This window comes from Aaosphaeria arxii, assembly GCF_010015735.1.
Source record: "Aaosphaeria arxii CBS 175.79 unplaced genomic scaffold BU24scaffold_11, whole genome shotgun sequence".
NCBI lineage: Eukaryota > Fungi > Ascomycota > Dothideomycetes > Pleosporales > Aaosphaeria > Aaosphaeria arxii.
In genome coordinates this window covers 112,710-136,886 of record NW_022983484.1, presented here as the reverse complement: position 1 = coordinate 136,886, position 24,177 = coordinate 112,710, and the positions used below count along the sequence as shown (strand labels likewise).

At 50.9% G+C, this 24,177-nt stretch overlaps 5 protein-coding genes across 5 annotated transcripts; 3 read left to right on the top strand and 2 right to left on the bottom strand.

Moving 5' to 3' along the window:
- Nucleotides 1–45: 45 nt before the first annotated feature.
- Nucleotides 46–1,470, bottom strand: BU24DRAFT_427437 (uncharacterized protein). Its single transcript, XM_033529227.1, has one exon. It carries the CDS (start codon nt 1,454–1,456, stop codon nt 398–400), a length of 1,059 nt encoding a protein of 352 aa, XP_033378649.1. The 5' UTR covers nt 1,457–1,470; the 3' UTR covers nt 46–397.
- Nucleotides 1,471–2,219: 749 nt separating this feature from the next.
- Nucleotides 2,220–7,619, bottom strand: BU24DRAFT_413914 (glycosyltransferase family 2 protein; the record flags this gene model as incomplete). The annotated part of the gene is made up of 3 exons (XM_033526185.1): nt 2,220–3,579; nt 3,625–7,260; nt 7,318–7,619. 3 exons carry the CDS (start codon nt 7,617–7,619, stop codon nt 2,220–2,222), a joined length of 5,298 nt encoding a protein of 1,765 aa, XP_033378648.1.
- A 2,016-nt stretch (nt 7,620–9,635) lies between these two features.
- On the top strand, nt 9,636–10,165 carry BU24DRAFT_55882 (uncharacterized protein). The gene has a single exon (XM_033534391.1). It carries the CDS (start codon nt 9,781–9,783, stop codon nt 10,045–10,047), a length of 267 nt encoding a protein of 88 aa, XP_033378647.1. The 5' UTR covers nt 9,636–9,780; the 3' UTR covers nt 10,048–10,165.
- Nucleotides 10,166–11,349: 1,184 nt separating this feature from the next.
- Nucleotides 11,350–17,496, top strand: BU24DRAFT_55838 (glycosyltransferase family 2 protein). Its single transcript, XM_033534390.1, has 3 exons — nt 11,350–11,916; nt 11,973–17,156; nt 17,217–17,496. Exons 1-3 carry the CDS (start codon nt 11,615–11,617, stop codon nt 17,293–17,295), a joined length of 5,565 nt encoding a protein of 1,854 aa, XP_033378646.1. The 5' UTR covers nt 11,350–11,614; the 3' UTR covers nt 17,296–17,496.
- Nucleotides 17,497–18,036: 540 nt separating this feature from the next.
- On the top strand, nt 18,037–22,207 carry BU24DRAFT_496333 (uncharacterized protein). Its single transcript, XM_033534188.1, has 3 exons — nt 18,037–18,965; nt 19,060–21,569; nt 21,627–22,207. Exons 1-3 carry the CDS (start codon nt 18,495–18,497, stop codon nt 21,868–21,870), a joined length of 3,225 nt encoding a protein of 1,074 aa, XP_033378645.1. The 5' UTR covers nt 18,037–18,494; the 3' UTR covers nt 21,871–22,207.
- Nucleotides 22,208–24,177: the final 1,970 nt, after the last annotated feature.

Below are 24,177 nucleotides of genomic sequence, written 5' to 3'. Positions count from 1 at the left end.
CTTTAGGATGACAAGTCCTCCCCAATGTGCATACTCAAAATACAACGCACTCACTACACCAAAATTCTAACAGTCATATACATCGGCTCCCGAGTTCGACCAATGTATCCTAACATACCACAAATCGTCCGTCCTGCCTTAAGTCTTTCAGTGCCTATCAGTCACATCTTGCCTGCATAGTGTTGCAAAAGGTTCATAAGTACGCCGTGAATGTACAACCGCTATGTCTATATGAGGGAACAATGCAACAAAGTCAGGCGCTGGTATGTAGAACTGGCAGATGCAATCTTTTATTGATGATGCTCGTACTCTCCTGGCTCAAAAGAAGAAGAATAAAAAAATGGCAAATGTGACTTTCCTCTAAACACATCAAACCCCAAAAGCTCCTCCTCCTCCCTCATCGACTCGCCTTCTCGTCGTCGATCTGCCTCCTGAGGTCTGCCAGGACCTCCTGCCTCCTATCCAAATGGCTCTGCAGGCCATCGACTTGCTCCTGCACTGTCTGGATATCCTCCCTGATGCTCCCGAGCCCCTTCACCGCGCCGCCGTCCCCGCTATCCAGTTCCCGCAGCACGCCCCGCTTGTAGTCCAGCAGCGTCTCGAGCTCGCGCTTCACGAGCGCGGGCGTGGAATCCCGCTTCCCGCCCCGCCTCCTCTCCGCATCCTTCTCCACCCTCTCCATCTTCTCCTCCAGCTCCCTCAGCTGCTTCTTCAGCCGCACCTCCTCCCAGTCCTCCGTGGTGCGTCCCCCGAAATCCGTGCCCCGCGCCTTCGCGCCGTAGCTGCCCGCGCGGTCGCCGACCCCCAGCCGCGTTAGATACGCATCGCCGAACTTCGCCTTCTTGCCCGCCGCCGTGTTGTCGTCGGCGCGCTCCGCCCACCGCTGGCCCGTCCGCTCGACGTCGTAGTCGATGTGCGCCTTCTCGAAGCTCTGCCGCAGGCTCGGGGGAACGCTGCGGGGCACGCGGAACCCCTCGCTCCGCTGGTTGAGTATGTGGAGGAAGGCGAGGCAGGCGTCTTTGCCGACCGACTCCTTCGCCTTCGGGTTCACGAGGTTCCATGCGAACCGCACGTCTGAGTCCGGCACGTTGTCGAGCGAGTCGAAGAGCCCGTTCAGCGCTTCGAACGATATGTTGCCCTGGTGGTCCCGGTTGGCGGTGTAGATCTCCTCGTACTTGGACTTGTCCCCCGGCGACATGTACCAGTCGAAGCCGTCCCGCAGGCCGGGGGTGTCGTCGTCGTCTTCGACGGCTTCGAAGGCGGGTTGCGAGCCCGTGAGCGCGCGGCTGGCTTGCACGAGGTGGGCCTTGGATTCGGGAACGAGCCAGTCTGGGAGGGATTTGGGTACGTCGACGGATTCCTGGGGTGTTGCGTTAGTTGATATGTTGCTGGGAATTATATAGTAGCTGCTATTCCCCTTGGGAATGGAAGCACAATGGGAGATTACATACTCCATTGATGAGGTCGAAGATCAAACGCATGGCAACGCAGAACTCTTCAAAGTCAAGCTTTCCGTCATTATCCACATCTGCAAGATCCCACACCCGCTCTAACTGGTCATCTCGCAGTTGGCTGTTCTTGAGTACTGGTGCAGCTTGTGCGCCATCAAGGAAATTCGATCCTTGAGACAGCGAGCTGAAGATTTCCCAGTACTTCTCAATCTCATCTTGCTCGATCCGTCGGGGCGCCATTGGGTATATCTAGTGGGATGCGAGAAGGAAACGGTTGTGCGGGTCTGGTGTGACGTGAGGTTGGAGCGCGGTGATGGCGGAGCTATGGGCCGCGACAGCTCCCCTTGACCCTTGACGACCAACCCGTGTCTTGGCACATTGGGTACAGTTGCTCTGTCACCCCTTTAACGGATTCTACGTAAGGATGCACGTTTTCTACTGGACGGTTGATTATGGTATGAAATATTATGTTGTATCTTCATTGACTACTATGTATGATTTCCCCACCCTATTAGATTACTCTGAAGACAAGTCAAGATTGTAGTTCAGATGCGCAAGTGACCGTATATCCGGTCCCAGACCTTTTTTTTTGTACCAAAACGGCACGCCAGATGCAGAGCTAAGGAATGACAATATGCTCGTCAGATGCTTGGATGAAATCAGGAATATAAAAAATAAACAGAAAAACCAGGAGAGATCCGTCATGGAGGACATAAGTAACAACAACTCCTCTAAAAAATGCTACAAAGCGACATTCAGTTTAACAATCTACAACATGTTCGCAAGCTCGAGATCGATCTGTTGGTTGAGGAAAATCCTCCTTTCTCCAGTGAGCTGGGTCTGGAGTCGTTGCTCGGCGAGGGCGACAAGCTGCTTCTTAGTCACTCTGTCCAAATCAGCCTCCCGAAGACAGGCTTGCACGACCTCAGTGATTTGTGCATCAGTGGGTCCGTTGACTAGGCTTTGGAAATTGGCGGTGCTTCCGGGCCTGGAGGCGGAGTGGCCAAGAGGGCTGCGACCACGGACTGGCGGCGTCGATGCCATGAGGTTGTCTGAGCTCTGGAAGCCAGGTCGGTTTCCATAGGGTGACGCGTTGTAATGGTCGCTCATACCTCCCATGGACATCAATCGGCCATCACCTTGGCCTTGAGGGTGGTCTTGGTAGCGTGAGAAGTTGGAATAGGTAGACTGTCGCGTCTGCAATCCTTGGTAAGGCCCAGGAGACTGTGGAGGCATGTGGGAAATGTGGTGCATGTTGGACATAATGGTTGACGCTGGCTTGACCGACGAGTATATGGATTGCATGTCGTTCATCTCGTAGCCATCATCATCGTAAGCGCTGTGGCCCTTCTCTGATGTCTGGCCAGCGAGACCACGACGTCCAGGAAGTCCGTTTGCCTGTGCATAGTCATCCCATCTTTGCAGAGGAATGCTCTTGGGATCAAAGCCTTCGTCATCGGTTGACAACACTTGCTTCTTTGCACCCTTTTCTCCAATGACAACACGTGTGTTACCCCAGGAGAAATCGTCCTGTTTCCAGAAGGAGTACAGAGGCAATACGAGTGAAAAGATAGGGAAGGCAAGGATATAGATGATCATCCACCCGATGTGTTGCCACTGTCGCTTGATCAAGAAAATGATCGCTTGTAGACCGTAGACGGCAGCAAGCATGATGATGGAAATCAGAGGAAATTGACCCGTCTTGGAGGCGACCAGGTAGATCAAATAGACAAGGTAACCGCACATGGACGGAAGCATGAGAGTACCAATGAGATCGATGAAGACGACGAAACGCATACTGAAGCAGCAGAAACCACACATGTCCTTTAGGAAAAACAGCTCTGCCAAGTTGTGGATGGTAGAGTTGATCCAGCGACGTCTCTGAGAGAGGAGAATGCTGAAAGTCTCAGGCGCAGCAGTGAAAGCGTACGCATCAGGAATGAATTTGTATGACATGCTGGGGAAGTGTTTCGTCATGAGGGTTGTCAGATAACGATCTTCTCCGAGGGACAATAGGTTCTTCTTGTGCAGAGTATCCACGACACAGTCGGCGTACTCCTTGATGACCTTATCGGAGATGATGAGAGGCTTGCCTTTGTCCGCAGTGCGGATACGGTACATGCAGAAACTATTACGGTTAGCAGAGAATGCAGGACGGATCTGTACAACTTACCAGCCAGGCAAACAGGTGACGCTGCCGAACAAACTTTCAAAAGCCTTGGACAAGTTGTGGGAAATGTAGTATTCGTAAACTTGGATCATGGTCCACCAAGAGCGTTCTTCGTTCTCCAGACTCGTTTCACCACAAATACCTGCAATTTTAGAGTCGTTTGCGCAGCTTGCAACTAGACGGTTGAGAGAATCAGGCTGGACCATAGTATCGGCATCGACCATGAGGAGGTACTCGTAGAGTTCTGGATCGACACCAATGATATTGTTGATCTGATGAAACATTTCCAGTTCTAGGGGATTCATAGCCGATCGGTGATGGACGCGGTTGAGGAAGCTCATGAGCAAGATCTGAGAATCTCGCTTACCACGGTTACCAGGCTTCGATTTGCTCTGCTCTGATTCCTTGCCCATCTTTACGACGACGACATAGGGAACGACGTTTCCTTCGAATTCGTAGAGGCCCGAGTACACCTTGCCGTAGTTAAGCTGCTCACTGCCAGTGCCGACAGACCAGAACGGAAGAGCGGGAGGGTCCACTTTGGGGTCAACACCAAGAATATCGAGCACAATCTTGGGTGTCGGTCGGTCGTTACCACCACCAACGATCATACCGTCGCAAATGACGCAGATCAGCTTGCGTTTGTTGTCGTAGGCGAGTGCAGTCAAAGAGTCCAATCCCTTACGCAGTTGATCCTCGCCTTCGGTATATGCCGGGACTTGACAGATGACGAACTTGTCTTGGTTTGCGGGACGGCGTTTAGACCCAAGTTGCAATGCAGCTAAGAATTTGACACCAATGACTGTGCAGAGAATGATTGCAACGGCGAGAAGGATGTAGTCGTTGACTTGACATTTGGCTGATTTTCGGAAATCGGTCTTGCCAATGTAAAACATGCGGTCCAGACAGTCGAGATTGTCGGCCTGTGCGGTTGCGTTGAGTTTGTTTTCAAACTCCTCCTTCAAATCAGTACCGGCATAATTGGAAACCATCTTCTGCAGCTCCGAATCCAAGAATTGGTATGTTGGATAATTGTCCATGACGTCGAGGGTATTGAAGTAGTCCGTCAGATCGTATACTCTGTTGCCCATGGTAAACCACATATGGTTAAGATTTTTGCCCTCGTCTTCGATCTTCTTCTTCTCCCAAACGAGATCGCCCTTCTTGTACTCTTCCATTTTGGGAAGAAATTTCTTCGGGTACCAGTCATTCTTTGCAAGAGCGCTTTTGGGGCTCCTGGCCAATTTGCCAGATATATGCTGAGCGTTAGCGTTTTCCACGGTGGTATTGGGAATGAGTTGAAGAGTGTCGCCTGTGACAAGTTTCGGGCATGCAACATTCAGGGGTGGCATGATGTATGGATCCATATCAAAACCTGCAAATGGCATCATGTTATCCGAGGTGGTTTTGATGTTCATATCGCTGTGCTGTCTCCTCCAGAAGTCTGTGAGATCGTAGACGACACCGCGATGACTGACCCAGTAATCACTTTCACCTTGATGGAAGCCGACCTCCTTGCGATCCCAGACTTTGTCCTTCAGGGGGCAAAGGAGCTTGCCGAAAATGACAATGTAGAAGATAATGGCGCCGTTAAAGACAAGGATCATGAAAACCAGAACAAGTTTCTCTCGCCATGCCATCCGTACGTCGGGACGCTTCATGCGACCAACCCACTTAAGAACAGGGGAGGGGATCCAGAAGGTCAATGCCCATACGAAGGCAACCCATACCTTACGGGAAAAGGTGATGGGTTGTTCGGTGACGACCATGTTACCGCCACTCTCTGCGTCGTAGTATGTGATGCCTTTGTTTTCGTCTCCCTTGCTGCCCAAACCGTAGTCACCGGGGCGGTTGTTCATTGTGGGTGCTGTTGTTGGAGCGATCGATTTGGCACCCAGTCCACTGCGGGCTCCCAAGGTAGCCTGGCTTTGGCGGTGGCCCAGCAAGTGGGTTTGGCTGTCCTGAGCAACGTTCTCGGGAAGGGGAGGAAAGAAACCACTACCCATGCCAGGGCTTTGGGTGGAGTAGCCACTTTCGAGACCTCCAGCTCCGACCATGTTGCCTAGCATGTTGTTGGAGTCGACCTCCTGTCCTTTGAGATCAAGCTGGGATTCTGCCTCCCACCATGTGCCCTCTCTCATCCAGACTCGCTGGTGGCCTACCACGACTTCGCCGTTGCTCCAGCCACGGGTAAGGATCCAGTTCTGAATCCCATCTTTGCCTTCCATGCAGCCGAGCAAATGGTAGCGTTCGTAGAACTCTTGATGATCAAAGTCGGCTGTGAAATCAAGACTCCTGTTGCGGCGATTGGCCCATTCCGGCAATCTAAGATCTCTCAATTGCCGTGACAAAGTGCCAGCGTTCCAGGACTTGTTCAAATCCTGCGTAAGGGTTGCGAGCGGGCTGTCATTGGGGTGAAGAGCCAAATGGAACCAGACTCGGCTACTCGCCACGGCCATTGGTAGATCAAAGCGGTTTTGCTTGCCGAGGACAACGCCTTCGCCCTCGATGGGCATCAGGATCTCCTTGACAAAGTTGTCCTCCTCGGGAATGTCAAGAGCGATCTTCTCGAGCACAACCTCTCGCCTCTCGAGTTCCACTTGTCGTTGGCTGTAGGCAGCTCCCTCAACGCCGAGATCAGCTTCGCAATGTTGAACAGCTTCTCTCATGTTTTCGAGGACGGATGTACCGGCAGACGTGAAAGGAACGCCATCTTCCTTCATTTCAGAATTGATACCATCGCTATCGTCGAAAATGGTACGGAGCGCGATGGCCTTTCCCAGCGCCTTGCTTGGAACTTCAACGACAGTTATGTTGACGATATCACCAAGTTCATCCTCCGAAGGGGGCGTGAGAATGCCGGGCTGATCAATATCGCTACTGTTTGCCGAGAACGGGGCTCGCGATTTGCGGATATCCTCCTTGATGGTAGCGTTCGCTTGGAGAATGACGCGATCAACGATGGCCTCGTAAATGCCACCGATGGCCACTTCACGGTCGTTGGCGCTCAGCTTCTGTTGGAGGGTCAAGGGGTTGATATCCAAAAGTGCACCGCATTCCTCGCAGATTGACTGAAGCATCTCCTCGTCGATCAGGTAGCCGAGCGTATCGCCGAGTTTCAACAATCCAGCCAAGGCACTGAGTAGATTCTGGAGCATATTTCCCTTGAAGCCGATCGCTTTCAGGTTGGCCCTGAAGTCCTCGGCCGCGGCCGCGTCGTCAGCATCCGGGAGATACGAGGGAGGATCATAGGTTCCGGATCGGTTGAGCAGAGAATACTCGGAGGGGTGCCTGAGGTTTAGCCATTCACGTTCTGATTTGCTGGCGGAGCTCGAATTCAGGTAGTAGAATGCATCGAAGGCTCGGAAACCAGCTTCTGCTGGGATTTGAAGCAGGCCCTGCTTAGTATCTATGCCGGAAGTAGACAGCTTGATTTCAGCACCAACGAGGTTTCCCTGGAGATTGATGGTGAAGATAGCGGCCAAAGACGAGTGCCTAGGGTACGAGGGGTTCTGGGGAGTAACGCAATGTGTGAAAGCTCGGAGAGCTTCCAGACTCGTGTAGAAGCTTTCGGGGATGGAGAGGGGCAGGCCGGATATGAAGGGAGAAAACAACGAAGGGGTCGATTCGTGCAGGGAGCTATTGAGAATCGTCAGTTATGAACCATGGTACGATGGGAAATGGGGGTATGCAAACCCTAGCACAATGCAGCCATCTTCTGCTCGACGGCGGGCGTGTTCCCAAGCCTTACGACCCAACTCGAGATCGACTGTGCCACCGATACGTTCGTTGATGATGCTCCTCGCATTTACCCAGGTATTTACTACCAAGCTGGTGCTTGCCTCGAGATTATAGGGTTGACTATGGGAAAACGAAGTGTGGAGGGCATTGAGGAGTGTCGTAGTTGAGACCTGGGAAGAAGGGTTCGCGGGACGAGGGACGGCGGCGGACGCGGTAGAGTAGACCGACATGCGTGAGTTGTTGTTGACGAAACTCATGTTGACGGAGCAGCTTGAGGCCGAGGCCTCTCGAAAATGGACGGGGTGTAGGTTGATACTATGAGAAGAGGTATGGAATAGAATACAGAGGTGAATCGAAGGTACGCGTTTTCAAAGATTCCAGGGACAGATTGGTAGCGAATGTGGATGTTTGTGTGTTGTGTAGATTGAGCGGATATGTGGTGTTTTCCGGTGTTGATCGAGGTCGCGGCCCCTGGATGATACAGAGCGCGGCAGCGAGCGTGGTGTTGGCTGGAAAGGGGTGTGATACGTAACGAGAGGAAGGGTAAATTATTAAAACGACTGTGATGAACAACAGAACAATAGTAGAAGTAGAAGATGGATGGGATTGAAGGAAGAGAGTAGTGTTGTGGGTAAGAAAGAAAACACGCAACCACACACAGACACACAAACGACAAGTAACTACACAGGCTGAACGATAGGATTGGGGGAAGGGGTGGCCAAAGGGGGGGGAAGGGAAAGAATTGGTGAAGGGTTAGAGGAACGGTGATGTTTTTGTTGGCCGCGCAACTAAAAGCAACAGGCGAGGAATGGGGGAAGAAGGGGCTACGGAGGACCTCCTAAGGGTGTAAGAGTGCTAACCCAACCTATTACTCCGTAACTATGGGTTCTGTCTATTCTTGGGGGGAAGGGAGGCAACTCGTAAGGCACGGAGATCAGAGGTAGGGGGAAAGGTATCACTGTATCAGGTAACATCAGGGATTAGGTAGGAATAGTGAATAACAATCATCCATCATTAGCATCAACACAGTGTATGACATATGTACTGTACATCAATTACTCGTACGGTCGTACCTTCCCTTCCTTTTTCCTTCTTTCGTTCCTTCCATCTCACCATTAATTGATTGATTCTCCACTATCAACTACAATATTGCCAGGTACCCCGTGCCTCTTGCATCATTTCTCCTCTCTCCTGCTTGATTGTCACTTGTTTCTACTCCGTAAGTATTATTGTATTGATTATTGCACGCCTGTCTATCCTCCGTAACATGTAATGGATTACTGTCATTGCAGCGAATAGATTACGATCGTACCTACGGCGTACACCAAATATAACTAACACGATCATGTCCCCCCCCTTTCCCGCGAAGTCACCACCTAGGCTAGGTGCCTAGCTAATATAACGTCCGTCGCCCGCTAACTAGGGCGCCATCAAAGGTGCTCAGAGACAAAAAACAGAGACGGAGAGAAAAACATACACGGAGAGACATCCAGAGAGAGGGAGACACTCCAGCTGAAACAACAACTTCTTCTATCCAGCCAAGCCCCAGCGGAAAGCCTGTCCTGTCTTATACTGTCTTCTGTTCTTGCTCCTTCCTTCCAATATTTTTCTAGCCTCCTGATCCTGCTCCTTGTTTTTTTCTTCTTTTTCTTTATTTCCTCCTATAGACCGTAATCGTCATCGCCACCGGTGTCACCACGTCCTCGATCTCGTCCTCGACCTGGCCTGGGTAACCCTTCTTCAATATTATCACAAATTCATCAGGCGTGGCGTGAGCGGGCACAAGCTATTGCATTTGCCAGGCGGGTCGCATGTCCCGTCCATTAACTCCCCCTATTTTTAGTCGGTCGGACTCTCATCATCAACAACCATGCCTCCTGGTTGGTCAGCCTGTCGACACCATTTCTTCCTACTTCGGGGCCTTCGGGCTGCCCATACCCAATCCATCCATGATGATCTCGTCTCTAACCAAAAGAAAAACAATACCAATATGTTTATACACACAAAAATATCCATCAATACCGGTACATAACCCACATCGCTATACCTATACAAGCCCAGACAGACCAGCACCCTCAACAGAGACTTGGCTTTTCATCATAATCCCAGATCCTTATCGACAACGATAGCCATCCATGACCCATCCATCACATTTTGACATGTGGTGGATACGTTGTGGGATTAATAGAGTACAGGATACACTGTAGACTGTGTACGAGTACATACTCACAAGGTTCGTACGTCGTAGGGCACAGAACAACAACAACACCCCATCATAACACAGCTGCCAGCATCGCCCGGGTGCCACCAACAAGCGTGCATTGTGCATTAATAGGGAACTAGACGGTTTCAAACAGAGTCAAATCAAACCCATTAGTTACCAACCTGGCGGCCAGCGATCATCACTTGCGAATCGCGATGGCTTCCAATCCCCGCCCTAAACACGAAGACCCATCTTTCCAAATCGATCATAGATCCATTTCCTTTCTCTTCCTTCCATCGACACTCGTACTCTCGTATCTACTTGTGCCTTTTACAAAATCGTACATTACAGACAGAAGTTTTCTCATGTCCGTTTTCTTGACTTTGCACAGCCGTCTTACAAAAATGGTTTCGATCAGCCCGTGTCTCATGCACCTCGGATCCAATACACCTCAATCGATAAAGGTTCCGCTGAGATCGTAAGACGAGGACTAAGGCGAACCCCACTGCATGGCTGGCTCCCAACAGGTCAGAGAAGGCCTGCTGGCGCGACCGTTGGGGAGCGGTAGGCGAGAGCCCCTTTCAATCTGTTCAGAATTTCGATTACATTACGGTAGTTAGCGTGCATGAAGATTGCGCGCAAGACGCAACCATCTATGATCTACCCCAGACATCCTCTCCTACGCGGCTACGCCTAAGACGTAATGAAAGTCATCATTTTACTCTGTGTTTCGAGGTGATGGAGCTCGTGTGCTCTCCCGTCCAGAATCACAACTCTGGCTCGATACGGAACAGTTCAGTACGTTGTACGACCGCGGGCCATGTGAGCAAAGTGGTGTAATTATGAGAAACGTACCACAGGATCCGCTCACATGAAGGGTTGGAAAAAAAAAAATCATGATGATCCCGTCAGTTTGGTCCGGAGCTCTAGCAATCATGGGCTTGGTGCAGCTCGTTCATACTCGTACAAGCGTTTCCGGTTCCCCCTCAACGCACGCCTAACAGCCCCGCCACCATTTGTATACAATACAACCACTAAGGGGGAAGACATCAATCCATCGTCGGTCTTCTCCCGGTAGCATCCAGAAGCTTCGTAGCTTCGTAGTGAACATCACTAAGCATGTCTCGAGTGGAGCTGTGGGTTTTCAAACCGCCGCCCGCCGCCAGACCAGGACAGGGCATCAAGCACAGACAGATCATCATATGCGGACAGAGATTGAAAGAAGAAAAGTTACGAAGCATTGTTACCGTGTCCTGGAGCCAGTGCTGCACATACGGTGTAAACATTCAATATTGGGATGACCTAGTGATCCGATGATCTATTTTCAGCTTGGAAAAGGGGCTGTATGGGCTAAGCGGCGGCGAGACGGAGCGGCGACTGGCCAGGATGTTCGCTCTACGACCGGCCGCGACGATGCCACCACACCAGTTCATTACCCATCCAAGGAGAGACTTGGCTAATACAATACTGTGTAGGGGCAATGATGGCCTCGGATACCTAGATACCTACGAGGTTTAGCAGGGCCATCAAGAGGGCTGGCTGGCTACGACTTACGGTCACTCTCTTACTACCTACCCATGCTGGCTAGGGGTTTGTTGACGGTGTCAAATCGTAACTTTGTCCCCAACCGAACCTACCTACCTAAGCCCTTCTAGCAATAATTTCCAAAAGGCATATTCTCTTTCTCTCCCATCTCAAGTTCGATCACACTCGACGACTATTGCGTTGGACGGCCTTTGCTGCTTCTTTGCACATCTGCATCTTTTCCCTTCGTTTTTTCTGTATACATTTCGTTCTGAGCACACTCGCTGATCTGATTGTAATACTCCTTTCTTGACACGCTCGCCTCTGGCTTGTTTTGTTGACGCCCCCTGTCTCGTCCACGTCCTGCATTCCGCAGGCAAAACACCAAAGTCACCTCGTCCAATCTTCCAGTAACGCACACATTCGAAGACATCAGGACTCGACATACAGCGAATCCAACCCTTTAGCCTTGCTACTGAACGCTCACATTCGCTATACGCTCCCATAGGGACGCGCCCGCCTACCATGGCTAACAATTCATTCACGGGCAATGTCCCGCAACACGCGCAGTCCTCGTTGCCCTCGCTCCCACAGCATCTCCAATCCGATACTCACCTTACCGCCCATCTTGCGAGCCGTTTCCACGCCCATAGTCCCACTGCCTCGCTCTCATCACACGCCATCATCTCCTTGAACACCTATAGCGACTCGAGTCGAGGCCCTGACGGCGGAAAAGATGGTAGTGCGCATCAAGCGGCTGAGGATCTGGCTCAACGAGCCTATATGAGGCTCGGTCAACGTTCAGAAGATCAGGCCATCTTATTTCTGTATGTACAATCGTGGAGCAGGCTCTACAAACTTCGGTGCACTAACTGGACTCCAGGGGTGAATCTGGCTCTGGAAAAACCACGATCCGTGGGCATCTTCTACGAGCACTCCTGTCCTATTCAGCCACGCCTCTCTCCAAGAAGATAGAGAATGCCAACTTCGTCTTCGATGCATTCACCACTACCAAGTCCCTGACTACTCCCACCGCATCCAAGTCCGGCCTGTTGCTCGAGCTTCAGTACAACACATCCACCTCCCACCATGCCATGCTACTTGGTGCTCAATTGCTGGCACATCGACTCGAGAGGAGTCGACTTGCATCAGTGCCTACCGGCGAACGAAACTATCATATCCTCTACTACCTATTGGCAGGAACCAGTCCGAATGAAAGGAAGCATCTTGGTTTGGATCTTGTCGGAGCCTCGAACACCGCCGGTAGTAGAGCCTCCCTTACCGCACAAAAGAGATGGAGATACTTGGGACACCCAACCCAACTAAAGGTCGGAATCGATGACGCTAAGGGTTTCCAGGACTTCAAGTCTGCTCTTCGTAAGCTGGAATTCTCCAAACAGGATATCGCTGGTATCTGCGAAATCATGGCTACCATCCTCCACATTGGACAGCTCGAATTCGAAAATGGCTCAGCAACCACACCAGCAGCTGATGAAAGCGGTGGCTACGGAGCCGAGGGTGGAGAAACAATCACCGTCGTAAAGAACAAGGAATCGCTCACCCCAGTCGCCCAATTCTTGGGTGTCAGCATCTCAGATCTCGAGCAAAGTCTACGTTACAAGACCAAGACCTTGTATCGTGAGCGTGTCACCGTCATGCTCGATCCCAAGGGTGCCCGAGCAAACGCCGACGAGCTCGCCAGGACGCTCTATTCCTTGCTCGTCGCCTATGTCATGGAGCAAATCAACTCGAGAATTTGTGTTGCCCCTGATCAAGTTGCAAACACTGTTTCCGTAGTTGATTTCCCAGGATTCTCTCCTTCCTCTGCTACCGGATCCACTTTGGACCAACTCCTCAACAATGCCGCCAATGAATCTCTCTACAACTTCTGCCAGCAGAGCTTTTTTGGCCGACAGGTCCAGGAAATGGAGGCCGAAGATATCAGCGTTCCTCAGATGGAATACTACGACAATTCTGAAGCCAAGACTGGTCTGCTCAAGTCTGGAAATGGCCTCCTCAGCATCCTAGATGACCAGATGCGTCGTGGCAAAGATGACACCCAGTTCCTTGAGGCTATCCGTAAGCGCTTCCACGGCAAGAACAACGCGATCCTACCCGGCAGTTCCACCATCATTCAGCCAGGAAGCAACTTCCACACGCCGAACACGGCAGCGAGCTTCACCGTTCGCCACTATGCTGGAGACGTCGATTACCCTGTCGAGAACTTGATCGAAGAAAATGCCGAGCTGATTTCTGGTGATATGATGAACTTGCTGAAGTCGTCTCAGAATGATTTTGTTCAAGAGCTCTTCGGCCAAGACGAGCTCAAGAAGGTCACCCACCCTAAGGAGAAGAGTGCCATCGTTCAAGCATCAGTCAGTTCGAAACCCATGCGCATGCCCAGCATGGCAAGGCGTAAGACCGATAAAGCTGGCAGATTTGGAAGGCCACTGAACGTTTTCGAGGAGGATGCTGGAAGTGAAGCCGAGAGCACCGTTTCTGCGGGTGTTGGAAAGAAGAGTGAGGCTGCAGGCAAGCAGACTGGCGCAGCCGGCCAGTTCTTGAGCTCACTCAAAACCATCGATTCATCTCTGCGCAAAGCAAACCCCTATTTCATCTTCTGCTTGAAGCCCAACGACCGCAGGATCGCCAACCAATTTGACAGCAAGTGTGTCCGCACTCAAGTACAAGCACTCGGCATTGCAGAGATCAGCCAGCGTCTCCGCGCAGCTGATTTCAGTGTCTTCTTGCCCTTTGCTGAATTCCTTGGCTTGGCCGAGGCTGAGGGTGGCGTTGTCGGCAGCGAGAAAGAGAGGGCAGAGATCGTGCTCGACAACAAGCCATGGCGAGAGAACGAGGTCCGGGTTGGTGCCACAGGTGTTTTCCTGAGTGAACGGTGCTGGCTTGAAATCGCCAATTTGTCTGATGTAGCTCCAGCCCATCACGGTATGCCTGCTTCGGAGGAGAACCTTCTCACTCCTGATCGGGCCAGATCATTCGGCGATTCCAGGTCAGGCTTACTTGCACCCTCTCCCGGCGGCTACTACCAGGATGACAAGGGTGGTAGTTACTTCGGCAGCAAAGATATCGATGCTCGTTCAGAAGCCCCTTCTGCCATCACAAGCGGAGGAGACATGTTCCACGGCATCGAAACAGCCAAGGCCATCGACGAGAAAAATCCAAATGGCAATCTCGAAGAAGTTGATGTCGTCAAACCAACAGGCAGTCGCAGGAGGTGGCTTTTTGTCACCTACGCCTTGACTTGGTGGATTCCTGACGTGGCAATCAAATGGCTCGGAAGAATGAAGCGCAAAGATGTCAGGGTGGCGTGGCGCGAAAAGCTCGCCATCAACATGCTTATCTGGTTGAGTTGCGGCTTCGTCATCTTCCTCATGATTGGGTTTCCTGCATTGATCTGTCCCAGGCAACATGTCTACACAACCCAAGAATTATCCTCGTACGATGGTGACAAGGGCAGGCCTGCATACGTTGCGATTCGCGGTATCGTATACGATCTTGGAAAATTCATGCCGCATCACTACCCTAGCATCGTCCCCCAATCTGACCTCAAAAAGTATGCTGGCGTTGACGCAACCAATCTGTTCCCCGTTCAAGTCTCAGCCCTCTGCGCCGGTACTCAACAGGGCGGTATCGCCGATAGCGTTCAGCTCGACTATCTCAGCACCAACTATACCAACCAGAACAACAGAATCAGTAGCCTGGACCTAAACCGCCGTTTCCATGACTTCCGAACTGCCACCAACGACTCTCGACCTGATTGGTGGTACGAGCAGCAAATGTTCCTGAAGGCCAATTACATGAAGGGTCGTGTGGGCTATAGCCCTCAATACCTCAAGACCTTGGCCAGTAAGGGTAACTCGATTGCCTCCATGCACGGTAAAGTCTACGATCTCACCATGTACACGAGTGGCGGTCGCAGGAATGAGTATCCTCCGACCGAGAAGCCAAAGGACGTAGCACCCAACACCGATTTCATGGATAGCTCCATCGTGGACATCTTCCGAGTCCAGGCTGGAACCGACTTGGTGAAATACTGGGATGGGCTCACACTGAGCCAAGATATGCGGAACAAGATGCAAGTCTGCTTGGACAATCTTTTCTATGTCGGTGATGTGGATACAAGAAACTCGGCAAAGTGCCAGTTCGCAACGTACTTCCTGCTCGCCATCTCCATTCTCTTGGTCTCGGTCATCGGATTCAAGTTCTTTGCTGCCCTTCAATTCAGCAGGAAGAGCGCCCCTGAGAACATCGACAAGTTTATCATTTGCACCGTCCCTGCCTATACCGAAGACGAGGAGTCGCTCCGACGTGCCATCGATTCAGCTGCCAGGATGAAGTACGATGACAAGCGCAAGCTTCTCGTCATTATTTGTGACGGTATGATTATTGGTCAAGGCAACGATAAGCCAACGCCTCGCATTGTTCTCGATATTCTTGGTGTCCCAGAGAACTCCGATCCCGACCCGCTCAGTTTCGAGAGTTTGGGCGAAGGTCTCAAGCAACACAACATGGGCAAGTGCTACTCCGGTCTGTACGAGGTTCAGGGTCATATTGTTCCATTCTTGGTTGTTGTCAAGGTTGGCAAGCCCTCTGAGGTCTCAAAGCCCGGTAATCGTGGAAAGCGTGACTCTCAGCTGCTTCTCATGAGATTCTTGAACCGTGTCCACTACAATCTGCCTATGAGCCCGCTCGAGCTCGAGATGCACCACCAAATTCGCAACATTATTGGCGTCAATCCCACGTTCTACGAATTCCTTCTCCAGATCGATGCCGATACCGTCGTTGCTGATGACTCTGCCACTCGATTCGTTGCTGCTTTCCTCCACGACACACGTCTCATCGCCATTTGTGGAGAAACTTCGCTCACAAACGCCAAATCTTCCTTCATTACTATGATGCAGGTTTACGAATACTACATCTCACACAACTTGACCAAGGCATTCGAAAGTTTGTTTGGTTCAGTCACCTGTCTTCCTGGTTGTTTCAGTATGTACCGTATTCGTGCTGCTGATACTGGAAAGCCTCTCTTCGTCAGCAAGGAGGTTGTCGAGGCCTACGCGGAGATTCGTGTCGATACGCTTCACATGAAGAATTTACTCCATCTCGGAGAGGATCGATACCTGACGACTCTGTTGCTCAAGTTCCACGCCAAGTACAAGACCAAGTACCTATACCGCGCACACGCCTGGACCGTTGCCCCTGACAGCTGGACCGTGTTCATGTCCCAGCGTCGTCGCTGGATCAACTCTACTGTGCATAACCTCATGGAACTGATCCCTCTGCAGCAGCTTTGTGGTTTCTGCTGTTTCAGTATGCGATTCGTCGTGTTCTTGGATCTCCTGTCCACAATTGTACAGCCCGTCATCGTCGTATATATCGGTTATCTTATCTACATGCTCATCGACAGTCCAGACATCGTTCCGATCACGGCTTTCATTCTTCTCGGAGCCATCTATGGTCTTCAGGCAATTATCTTCATTGTTCGTCGCAAGTGGGAAATGATCGGTTGGATGGTCATTTACGTTCTCGCCACGCCTATTTTCGCTTTTGGTCTCCCATTGTATGCGTTCTGGCACATGGATGACTTCTCCTGGGGTAACACGCGTCTTGTGACTGGTGAAAAGGGACAAAAGATTGTCGTCTCCGACGAAGGCAAGTTCGATCCTGCCAGCATTCCCAAGAAGAAGTGGGACGAGTACCAGGCAGAGATGTGGGAGCAGCACACCATGCGTGACGACCGCTCCGAGGTCTCTGGCATCTCGTATGGCACCAAACGTTTCATGCATGGCAGTGCATCAGTGATGGGTTCCGAATACGGAGGCATGCCACCTTCGCGACCAATGTCTCATCTCGATCTCCCTCGCTACGGCAACAACTCACGCATGAGCCTTGCTCCAAGCGCCTATGGGGCTTATGACAATCTGGAGATGGCGAGTCTGAACCTCCCAAGCGACGATGCGCTTCTCGCAGAGATTCGAGATATTCTCTCAACATCGGATCTCATGAACATTACTAAGAAGGCCGTTAAGGTTGAACTTGAGAAGAGGTAAGTCCAGTCATGACATCTCCATCACAATCATTGAATCATAGCTAACCGTTGTAACAGATTCGGTATGGATCTTACCCTCAAGAAGCAATTCATCGGAAGCGCCGTGGAGTCGCTGCTCGTCGGCCAGATGCAGTAAAAAATCCAACTCAACCATGCCATGTTCATTCGTTCGCGAGTTCAGCATACCGATTTTAACGATTACATGCCCCAAGATCCAAAGCCACCCGAAATCCGTTCATTTCCTCGCTACCTTTTTTGGCTGGACTGTGAAGGGGGCACCTCTACATAAACATTTACTACTATCTAATCGCACTTTTCGGAGCATGCACTCATTTGCAGACCCACTTGGGTCTTTGAAATAAGGATACAAGGTTGGCGTTCACAGCAACACATTTGTTTTATTGTCTTGTTCTCTCTTTATTGTCTGTTGGTTTTCAGTCGGGCGAGTGTGTGTATTATGGCAGTGTGTCGTCGACATGGTTCAGTTGCATCTGAAAACTCTCCTTACAAAGCCTGTTGTTATCGTCTTTTGCATCGTCAATGGGAATGTTCCAAGGGGGGGTTAGAATTATAGGACTGGCAGAAACTCAGAGAGGCTCTTACAAAGCTAATGTCAAAAAAGAAAAACTCATTTCCGGTACTACCATTAAACATTAGGCAGCGTTCATCGTGATGTAAAGTGAGACAAATAATCAGCGTTATGACTGTTCTACCACACTCTCTCTGTGTCATAATACGAGTGAGTACATAGTGAAGTGTGCATTATATGTTTGGTAGTCAAGTTAGAACTGCGCTTTGACCACCCTTACATGCAAAGCCACAGTGAACCCCGCCACTAACAGGGCAGCAGCCATTGAACGTCTCACAGACCGAAACCACCTTTTCGAAATTCGTTGCACACATTTGTGGGATTGCCACCAACCCGCGATTCGGCAGTGATCTAGGGTCATAGTTGATTCCGTCCATCTGACCCCGTTGAGTCACAACGGAGTTATCTCTAATTGAAAGAAAAAAGGACATTACTCCGTATTGCCATTCCTAGGCAGCGGTTTGCTTTTGCTCACTCGCTCTCGATCCGAGACCCCGCCACCAAAACCGCTACTACCTTACCAGGTAATATTCGAAGTCCACAACCCACTTTATCGACGAGGGGGTGGCCCAAGAGGAGAAACGACCGAACGACCCCGATTTCTTTCCCTCTCTTTCTTTTTCGCTTCGCAAACCTGCTGCCCTTACCTTCTTTTTATTCTCTTTTACTCTCCATCCCTCCCGCCCGTTCGAACGTAGCAGATCCGTAGATCTCCTTGTCGTAACACACACACGCAACACGCAACAATGGCGCCCAAGAAGAAGGGAAACAAGAAGGGCAACGACGACTGGGAGGCCGAGCTCGGCGAGTCCATCGCCCCCCAGGACGCAGCGCCCGCTGCTGCTGCAGATGCCCCCGCGGCGGAGGATGAGGGGCTGGGCGGCGGCTTGATGGCCTCGCTGCAGCGACGGAACAAGAAGAAGAACAAGAAGGGCGGCGATCAGGACTTCGTGGAGGGCGAGGACCCCACGGCCGCCGCCGCTGGCGATGCTCCTTCGGGGGGATTCGCTGATAAGGCGCCTGTGGAGGCGAGTTTCGATGACGATGACGAGGATGTGTTTGCGGGGAATTACGGGAAGAAGAAGGGGAAGGGCGCCGCGGAGAAGAAGGAGGTGGAGAAGCCTGAGGAGAAGACTGATGATGCGCCGAGGGTGAAGACCAAGGCGGAGAAGGAGAAGGAGAAGAAGGAGAAGGAAAAGCAGCGGAAGAAGGAGATGGTACGTTCAACCCGTCACTGAGCTACCCGCTGAAAGCTCAAATTATTGAGGTGTTAGGAGAGAGCTCATAAGAAACTAACTGTATACTTCATAGGCTGCCAAAAAGAAGGCCAACGCCCCCGCAAAACAAGAAGCTGCGAAGCCCGCCGAGACCAAAGCTGCCGCTGCTGCTCCCTCTACACCCGCCCCCGAGCCTGCGGCCGCCGCAACAGGAGGAAAGAAGAAGAAGATCAACCCTGCACTTGCTGCGCTACAGAAACAACAAGAAGAAAGGCGGAAGAGGGAGGAGGAGTTGGCCAGATTGGAGGCCGAAGAGAAGGCCAGGACCGAGGAGGAAGAGAAGCTAGCAGCCGAGGAACTTAAGAAGAAAGAGGAGGCAAAGGCTCTGAAGAAGCAGAAGGAGAAGGAGAAGATCGAGCAGCTGAAGAAGGAGGGTAAATACATGACCAAGGCACAGAAAGAAGCCAAGGCCAGGAATGAGCTCCGAATGAAGCAAATGCTCGAAGCTGGTGGCGCAAAGGTCGCTGGTCTTGAGGAGCCGGCTGAGAAGAAGAAGCCCGTCTACGACGACCGCAAGAAGAAGAAGAGTAGGGCCGCTGAACTCAAGGAACAGCAGGAGGCTAGGGAGGCGGAAGAAGCTGCTAAGAAATTGGAAGAGCTCAGAATTGCCGAGGAGGAGGCTGCGGCCGCACAAAAGGCAAAGGAGGAGGCCGAAGCCAAGAAGGTCGAGGAGAGCGAATCTGGAGATGACTGGGAAAAGCAGGCCGATGAAATGGATGGAGTCAAGGACAGCTGGGATGCACCATCTGACGAGGAAGAAGAGAAACCTGCGCCCGCATCCGAACCCGCACCTAAAGCAGCAACAAATGGCAAAGCGGCACCCAGCAAATCCAAGGCTGTTGAGGAGTCCGAGTCTGAATCCGAGTCGGACAGTGAGAGTGAGTCGGAGGATGAGGAAGAGTCCGCTGCAAAGAGGGCAGAGGCTGCACGAAAGGCCGCCGCTGCTGATCGACGTAAGAAGCAGCACGACGAGGCGCTTGCAGCGCGCTCAAAGGACAACCTTCGATCGCCTATTTGCTGTATTCTTGGTCACGTCGATACTGGTAAAACCAAGCTTTTGGACAAGATTCGACAGACAAACGTTCAGGAAGGCGAAGCTGGTGGAATTACTCAACAGATTGGCGCTACGTATTTCCCCAAGGAAGCGCTTCAGAAGAAGGTCGCAGTCGTCAACAAGGACGATAGCTTCAACTTCAATGTTCCTGGTCTCTTGATCATCGATACGCCCGGTCACGAGTCTTTCACCAACCTACGCTCCAGAGGTTCATCTCTTTGCAACATCGCCATTCTTGTCATTGATATTATGCACGGTCTCGAGCCCCAAACTAGGGAATCCATGAGACTTCTCCGAGAGAGGAAGACTCCTTTCATTGTCGCTCTCAACAAGATCGATCGTCTCTTCGGCTGGTCAAGAATTGACAACAACGGTTTCGAGGACAGTCTTGCCTTCCAGAAGAAGGCGGTACAGCAGGAGTTCCGAGACCGATGGAACTTCGTCCACACTCAACTTCAAGAGGAGGGTTTCAACTCGGAGCTTTTCTACCAGAACAAGAACATGGCACGATACGTATCCGTCTGCCCAACATCCGCCCACACTGGCGAGGGTATTCCCGACATGTTGAAGCTCATTGTCACGCTTACGCAAGAACGTATGACCAACAACCTCATGTACTTGTCCGAGGTTGAGTGTACAGTTTTGGAAGTGAAGGTCATCGAGGGTCTCGGTACGACCATCGATGTTGTACTCTCCAACGGTGTCCTGCATGAGGGTGACCGAGTCGTGCTTTGCGGTAATCCAGAACCAATTGCGACCAATATTCGAGCGTTGTTGACGCCGGCCGAAATGAAGGAACTTCGTGTCAAGTCCACCTACGTCCACAACAAGGAGGTCAAGGCCGCCATGGGTATCAAGATTGCTGCTGATGGTCTCGATACCGCTATTGCCGGTTCACGATTATTGGTCGTTGGCAAGGACGATGATGAGGAAGATCTCATGGACGATGTCATGGGCGATCTGGCACACTTGCTTAGCAGAGTCTCCACAACTGGTCGCGGTGTGTCCGTCCAGGCATCAACCCTCGGTTCGCTCGAGGCTTTGCTCGAATTCTTGCGCGTTTCCAAGATTCCCGTCTCCACCATTTCTATTGGCCCAGTCTTCCGCAAGGACGTTCTGCGTGCCGGTGTTATGTTGGAGAAGTCGCCGGAATATGCAGTCATGCTTTGTTTCGATGTCAAGGTCGACAAGGAAGCAAAGGCATACGCTGACGAGATTGGTGTCAAGATCTTCGAAGCCGACATCATCTACCATCTCTTCGACAAGTTCACTGCACACATGAAAGCATTGGAGGAGCAACGCAAGGAGGACAGTAAGATGTTGGCTGTGTTCCCTTGCGTCCTCAGGCCAGTTGCCGTCTTCAACAAGAAAGATCCCATTGTTGTCGGTATCGATGTTGTCGAGGGTCAGCTCAAGATGCTGACTCCCATTGCGGCTGTAAAGAGGAACCCAGTGACCGGTGTTAAGGAAATTATCCAGCTCGGTAGAGTGTAAGTTTCCACTTTTGGCGTCATTTATCCTACGCATACACTAATCTGTCTTATTAGAACCTCCATCGAACGTGACCACAAGCAGATCCAGGTCTGCAAGAAGGGCCAGCCATCCGTCGCCGTCAAGATCGAAGGACCCAACCAACCTCTCTACGGCCGTCATCTCGAAGAGAAGGACACCCTCTACTCCGCCATCAGCAGAAAGAGTATCGATACGCTGAAGGAGTTCTTCAGGAACGACGTCACGCAGGACGAGTGGAAGTTGATGGTGCAGCTCAAGAAGGAGTTTGACATTATGTAAAGTATCGTGAACAAATATCATCGGACATTTCACACACACAAATGCGGCGTGTTAGATGGCCAACTTTCTTCTCGGGGATACTTTTATTGGTCCTTGTGGTTTCTTCCACACCTCTATTATTGTCTTGTTAACGAATAAAAAGTGGCAATTGTAATGTTTCTTTCCCTTTCTTTCCTTTTTTTACTCAACCTATTGTTCCTAGTACTTGAGGTTTTCATACACTACTTATCTGGCGTTGCTGTGTGTTTGCCACTGCATCTCAATTGCATCAGATGCGGCGTTTCTTCTCGGTCTCTCCCGTCCTGAATATAAAATTAAAAAATCATTAAACCTACACACAAATTCTACAAAGTCCAAGGTGGAAATGAGTCCCAGTGAAACAAAGACACGTGATATTCCCATCCCGCAGCAACCTTCCAACACTCCCGAGCATTCCTCGCCCAAACTCCAACTAATCTCCCCTCCCAGAGTATTGAAACCACCAAGATACCATAACAAGTAGGAACACAAACACCCATCGAAGACTGCAGCATTCCCTGTTTTTCGTTTTTTCCATCTTCTGTCCTTTCCTGCCGGACCCCACACCGCCGCAAACTTGGTTCAAAAAGGTCCCCCTCCCTGTTCTGTTCAAGATTGACCCGTTTCGGCCCGCCGGGCTGGTGGGTGGTGGGTGGGTGGGTGGAAAAGCAACGAACGAACTTCCAAGGAAAGGTCGAAAATTACCTACTTTTTCTTCGCGCGGGCAATACGTATCCTCGTTCTTTGTCTGTGGTTCGTGTTACTTTATTCTTTTTCTTGATTGCTACGGTTGGGTTTCTCTGTTTGAATGCTTTGTCGTATGGTGGAAGAGAGGTAGGGAGATTGATGGATTGGTGGGTGGTTGCGTGGACTAGGTAGGGGTCCAGGGAATCGAGGGGATGCAGGGTTCTTTGCGGCGAAAGTTTGGTTCGCGGTTCCTTGATTTGAAAATGTCCCACTCTTTTCCTTCTTGCGTCGTCTCTTTTTGGCGGGGAGGGAAAGGAAAGTGTGGGTGGGTTGGTTTCCGATGGGAATGGCCGGTGAAATGGCGTCTGTTGTGTGAGGGTCGAATGGGTGGGTGGATGTTGTGGTTTCGTTCGTTTTTTCTGGTTACTTGTGATGGTTAGAGGTGAAGAATTGGGTATACATTGAATGTATCGGTTATTTGTGACGGGCTGGAAATGTGATCTGGTGCTCTACGGCCTTTTGTTGTGTTGGGGTTTTGCTGCCGCCGTTTGACTTGGTCTATGGTTGGGGATCTGGGTTGGATCTTGGATCGGTGGAAGCGCAACGCAATGAATTAAATGAGTGATGATGTTTTTCCAGGAGTTAATACAAGCTGCTTGAGTGTTTTGGTTCTGGTGGATCATGAATAAGTCATTTGTAGTCGAATAAAGAATATATTGAATGATTTGTTGATGTGTTTAGGGATATGAATATCTATGTACTCTACTTGGATATCTGGGGTACGACACAAGCATTTTGATCTGAAGGAACCCATTGAATGTGTCTCGAGAAATATAACATAGATCTAAGACCCTATATAGTTTAATTTCAATGGAGTAAAGGCATGTGGGAAAGGTCACTTGTTCAAGCATAAGAGGATAAGTAGAGATCAGTATAAAGAAGCTATGAATTCATCGAGATTACCAACACCACACACCCGCCGTCCGTCTATAGATGGGTATTTACATGCGAGAAATATGTAGAACAAAAAGGAAAAGAAAAAGCATATACAATGGAAGTTGCGCGACGACAACACATCTAGTCTCCCTCATCACCACCCTCTAACTTTTGAAAGTCTCATGGAATGCATGTGTGCACCCTCGAGGTCGTCATCGTGTCGTGTCTGTGTCTGTCTGTCTGTCCGCCGTCTATTTACAAGGCTTTGCTCTGCGCAGAATGGTATGTATGTACAGGATTGATGAATTTCGTTGTGTAAGTGACGAGTGGGACGTCGTTTGGTGGTATCGCAGGATAGAATGGCCGCGTGATCTGAACTCCTTTGGCTGTTGTACTAAGGAAGTGTGAAGATTCGATGTAATTGCACCCAGGTGCCTCAAACGAGAGGGAGGGCGAATGGTATTTCAAGCTCATGCCTCATACCAGGTTGAGTGCGAACGTGGTCGGTGGGTTGCTGAACGAAGGATGGTGAGGTTTTTGTCATTGGAAGATCGACCTGCGAAAGAAAGTGACAGTACTATTTTGTTCCCCTATTCACCGGCTGAAATACTCGACGCTGCCTGAGAATGTAGGGGTGGGCATGTCGCTGGCGTTGCTGGACCGCCT

What these genes read in the sequence shown, in the direction of transcription:
- BU24DRAFT_427437 (XM_033529227.1), bottom strand. Translation starts at nt 1,456, where the DNA reads ATGGAGTATGTAATCTCCCATTGTGCTTCCATTCCCAAGGGGAATAGC.
- BU24DRAFT_55882 (XM_033534391.1), top strand. Translation starts at nt 9,781, where the DNA reads ATGGCTTCCAATCCCCGCCCTAAACACGAAGACCCATCTTTCCAAATC.
- BU24DRAFT_55838 (XM_033534390.1), top strand. Translation starts at nt 11,615, where the DNA reads ATGGCTAACAATTCATTCACGGGCAATGTCCCGCAACACGCGCAGTCC. An exon ending in GATCAGGCCATCTTATTTCT is followed by an intron (nt 11,917 to 11,972) that starts GTATGTACAATC and finishes ACTGGACTCCAG; the next exon opens with GGGTGAATCTGGCTCTGGAA. An exon ending in AAGGTTGAACTTGAGAAGAG is followed by an intron (nt 17,157 to 17,216) that starts GTAAGTCCAGTC and finishes CCGTTGTAACAG; the next exon opens with ATTCGGTATGGATCTTACCC.
- BU24DRAFT_496333 (XM_033534188.1), top strand. Translation starts at nt 18,495, where the DNA reads ATGGCGCCCAAGAAGAAGGGAAACAAGAAGGGCAACGACGACTGGGAG. An exon ending in AGCAGCGGAAGAAGGAGATG is followed by an intron (nt 18,966 to 19,059) that starts GTACGTTCAACC and finishes TATACTTCATAG; the next exon opens with GCTGCCAAAAAGAAGGCCAA. An exon ending in ATTATCCAGCTCGGTAGAGT is followed by an intron (nt 21,570 to 21,626) that starts GTAAGTTTCCAC and finishes CTGTCTTATTAG; the next exon opens with AACCTCCATCGAACGTGACC.